We start from the raw sequence: 3,755 nt of genomic DNA on the forward strand, positions 1-3,755 counted from the left end.
TAGTGATATTACTTGTTTTAAATATTGAAAGCACTAAATATTAGTATTTTTAATACTTAAAATAAGTAGTTAATGACTATCTTCCAGTTAATTACCTTAAATGTTTTTAAGGGCAATGAAAAACAGAAAGCATACAAAATATCTGAATTAAAACTTTACGCAGTTGCACTAATTACACGAAATAAGGGAAAATATACGAAAAAAGAGAAATTATTCTAAAAAATTTTGCTGAAAAAGAGAAATTTCGTGTCTTAATTCCCCAGCATTTAATTTTCGAGATTTCCTAACTGCGGGGACTTTGACTTGCCAATTTAATTCCTCGAGGATATCTCAGATCTCTCTCCCTTAATATCGCGGGATTGCTCGGGCCGCTCGGTTACAGATCCGAGATGACAAGGAGATACAAGGTACAAAGAAGGTAACCGCCTCCCCGATGGTATCCGGCTCCGCGTCTTCGCCAACGATAGCCGGAGGTCAGGATTGGGTCTGGTTGAACGCCGACACACGAATACAAGTCAGTTCTGTGTGATTGTTAGAACTAGTTACCCTGTTTCGCGATACACATCCTCGTGAATACTCTCCTCAAACTTGCCGAGTTGTGATGTTCCTCGACGAGTTCCGTCATCTATGTAGAACATTACGTGTGTAGAAGATAGCTAAGTATCCGTTACACCTATTTTCTGCATTAAAATGCTAAATTAAAACGCTACTATCCGGTAAAAAATTGTTCATGCATGAACATCTATAAATATGTATAAACATACATAACACGCATAAATATTCATAAACATAATATAATTATATATGAAATATGTCCATACATCTTTTTTTTGTGAAATTATTTTAATGTAATAGAAATAATAATAGTAACGTAGAAACATTAAAAATAATTAAAAAGGTAATTTTCACACTATCTGTTTTAGAAAAAAATCAAGTTTGAAAAAAATGTAAAAAAATTATTTATGTATAATTATATATAAAATTATGCATTATTATGTATGAGCAATTACATTTTTCCAAATTTGTTTTTTTTTTAAACAAACGTGAAAAAAATGTGAAAATTATTTCTTTAATTATTTTTTATATTTTTATATTATTGCACATTATATTTTTATACATATTACTTTTATTATTTCTATTATACTAAAAAGTAATTTTACAAAAGAAAGAAGGATGTATGAACATGTATAGACATATTTCATATATAATTATACATGTTTATGTATGAATATTCATGTGTATGTATGTTTATACATATTTATACATATTCATGCATGAAAAATTTTTTACCGGGTAAAATAATACTACTAAAATAACGATAACATCCATGTAAACATATTCTTGTCATTATTATATTAATTTCAATATAAGAATAAAATTCGATTAAAGAATTAAATATCGCTTATGTATGTAATATATAGGATCATACTTTATATTTTAAATAAAGCTATATTTATAGAGATAATTCATTTTTAATTTAAATATTTCAAATATATTGTTACATGAAAAAGAAAATAGCTAAAGATTCCAAAAACCTCAAGACGCTTACAAAATCAGGCGGAAATATTTCACTACAACAGAAATAACTACAGTATAAAAAATTTTAATATAATATATAAGATTTTATTTTTTCATTTTTTATACGCCATAAAATCAAGCATTCTATAACGTATCTATTTGTCTGCCTTTTAGTTCGATGTGATCGAGAATTTTTGCCGTTCATCTGCAAAATATTGTCCACCGGGTCTCCCCGGCGCACCCGGAAATCCAGGTCCTCCTGGCGAACAAGGTTTGCCGGGTGTCCCAGGGATGGAAGGTCCGAAAGGACCGCCAGGACAGCCCGGTCATCCTGGTGCCAGAGGAACTAAGGGTGACATCGGTCCGCCTGGCTTCGACGGGAGAGATGGGGTGCCGGGCGAGCCTGGTTTGGACGGCATTCCCGGTAGAAGTGGTTTGGACGGCGTACCCGGGAGCAACGGTAAGCCAGGTGCAAACGGATTGCCTGGATCGCCTGGAAGAAACGGAACAGACGGTACGTTTGAATATATAATTACTTGATAATGTAATTGCACTCGAAATTTTGATGCGAGAAAATGCACTTTGCTGAAGTACTAAAAATTTAAATATATATAAATCTGGATTCATATCTCTACAACAAAGTTGGATAAAAATTGCAGCAATTTTGAGATTTTGCAATAATATTGCTTCAAACTCTGTATGGGTAATTTTATTAGATCATTAAAATAATTATGTAGGAAACCCTATTTTTTTCCGTGTACGAATAATAAACTAAAAATTTTATATTAAAATTATCGCTTCTACAATGAATATCAATATTTAATAATTACAAAATTTTTTTTATTTTTTATTATAATATATTTTAATTTAAAAAATGTATATTAATTATTGCGCGTGAGAGAGAGAGAGAGAGAGAGAGAGAGAGAGAGAGAGAGAGAGAGAGAGAAGAGAGAAGAGAGAAACATTTAATTTAATTTAATTCAACTTTTTAATTTGTTGAATTAAATTTTTTTCTACGTTCCTTTAAATTAGATTTAATTTACTAATTTAAGTTTATAAGACACATTGTCTTTATGTCAAAATTTTTACTCTTTAATTAAGTTGTAAATTATGTAATATTACAAATATTAATAGCAGAGTATAAATATTTTTCGTAATATCTCACAAATGAAAGATTGATTAAACAATTTGTATTCATATAGGAAGACCAGGACAAACGGGACCTCAAGGACCACCAGGATCTCGCGGTAAGTAACGTCACTAGATCATTATCACCATTTCTTCATTTTATAAATATTTTACTAATCAATTTGTTCATGCTTTAGGAGATATAGGTCCACCTGGTCATCCAGGAGCACCTGGAAAGGATGGCAAATCAGGCATACAGGCATACAAAATAAACATGAATGATTACAACGAGAATGACATATTAATACCGCCATCCATCGTAGGTAAGAATTATTTCACTATCTTAGCAAAATCATTATTTTTTTTCTTTTTAATAAGATATTGAATTGTAGAAACACAAACTGCATTTGTTTACACATTCTTTATTACATTTATTATATTATTATATTTTATATTGTTTATACATTATATCATATATGTTTTATATTATCGCAAGACAAATTTAATAATTCTCCATCACATTGATTATCGTAATTGCGTATCTCCTCTCTGCATTTTTTATCAAAGATTTCACAATCTTTGAAAATTGATGTTTTACAGAGATTACACCGTCGTTAAACTCAAGTGGCGTGATTTCCGTGCAAGAAGGTAGCAAAATACGACTGAGATGTGCCGCGAGTGGGAAACCTCAGCCTGTTATACAATGGATGAAAGCAGACGGTTCCATGATACCGATGGGCCTTTGGCATGGTATAAACGGATTCTTTAATTCAATCATAAGTAACGAACAGATGGAGCGGAATTAACAGATCTTCCCATAAATCTTGTGACTCTAGCGAGCTCAGTTACGGGCCATACGTTCAATATCAGTCTGGTGAACCGAGAACACATGGGCGACTATATGTGCAATGCTGATAACGGAATACCTCCGGCACGATCTAAGAGATTCAAGCTTCAAGTCAAATGTAAGCACGTTTTAATGTTAATTAAAAGGAATATACGTACATATTTTTTGATATAATATATTATCATTTTGAAATCATAAAATAAAAATTAAAGTTTATATAATAATATTGACAATAAAATTTATTACGTAATAAATTAAAAAG

The 3,755-nt window shown here is 31.0% G+C and overlaps 1 protein-coding gene across 1 annotated transcript in view; it reads left to right on the forward strand.

Moving 5' to 3' along the window:
• The window catches only part of LOC108688834, a 16,573-nt gene that overhangs the window by 6,268 nt on the left and 6,550 nt on the right, over positions 1-3,755 (forward strand). Inside the window, exons 10-14 of the mRNA XM_018195300.1 lie at positions 1,693-2,032; positions 2,721-2,765; positions 2,844-2,969; positions 3,247-3,396; positions 3,483-3,611. Coding sequence (XP_018050789.1) covers positions 1,693-2,032; positions 2,721-2,765; positions 2,844-2,969; positions 3,247-3,396; positions 3,483-3,611 — 790 coding nt within the window. The remainder of the gene's footprint in view (positions 1-1,692; positions 2,033-2,720; positions 2,766-2,843; positions 2,970-3,246; positions 3,397-3,482; positions 3,612-3,755) is intronic.

This window comes from Atta colombica, unplaced genomic scaffold (genome assembly GCF_001594045.1).
Source record: "Atta colombica isolate Treedump-2 unplaced genomic scaffold, Acol1.0 scaffold242, whole genome shotgun sequence".
NCBI classification, from domain to species: domain Eukaryota; kingdom Metazoa; phylum Arthropoda; class Insecta; order Hymenoptera; family Formicidae; genus Atta; species Atta colombica.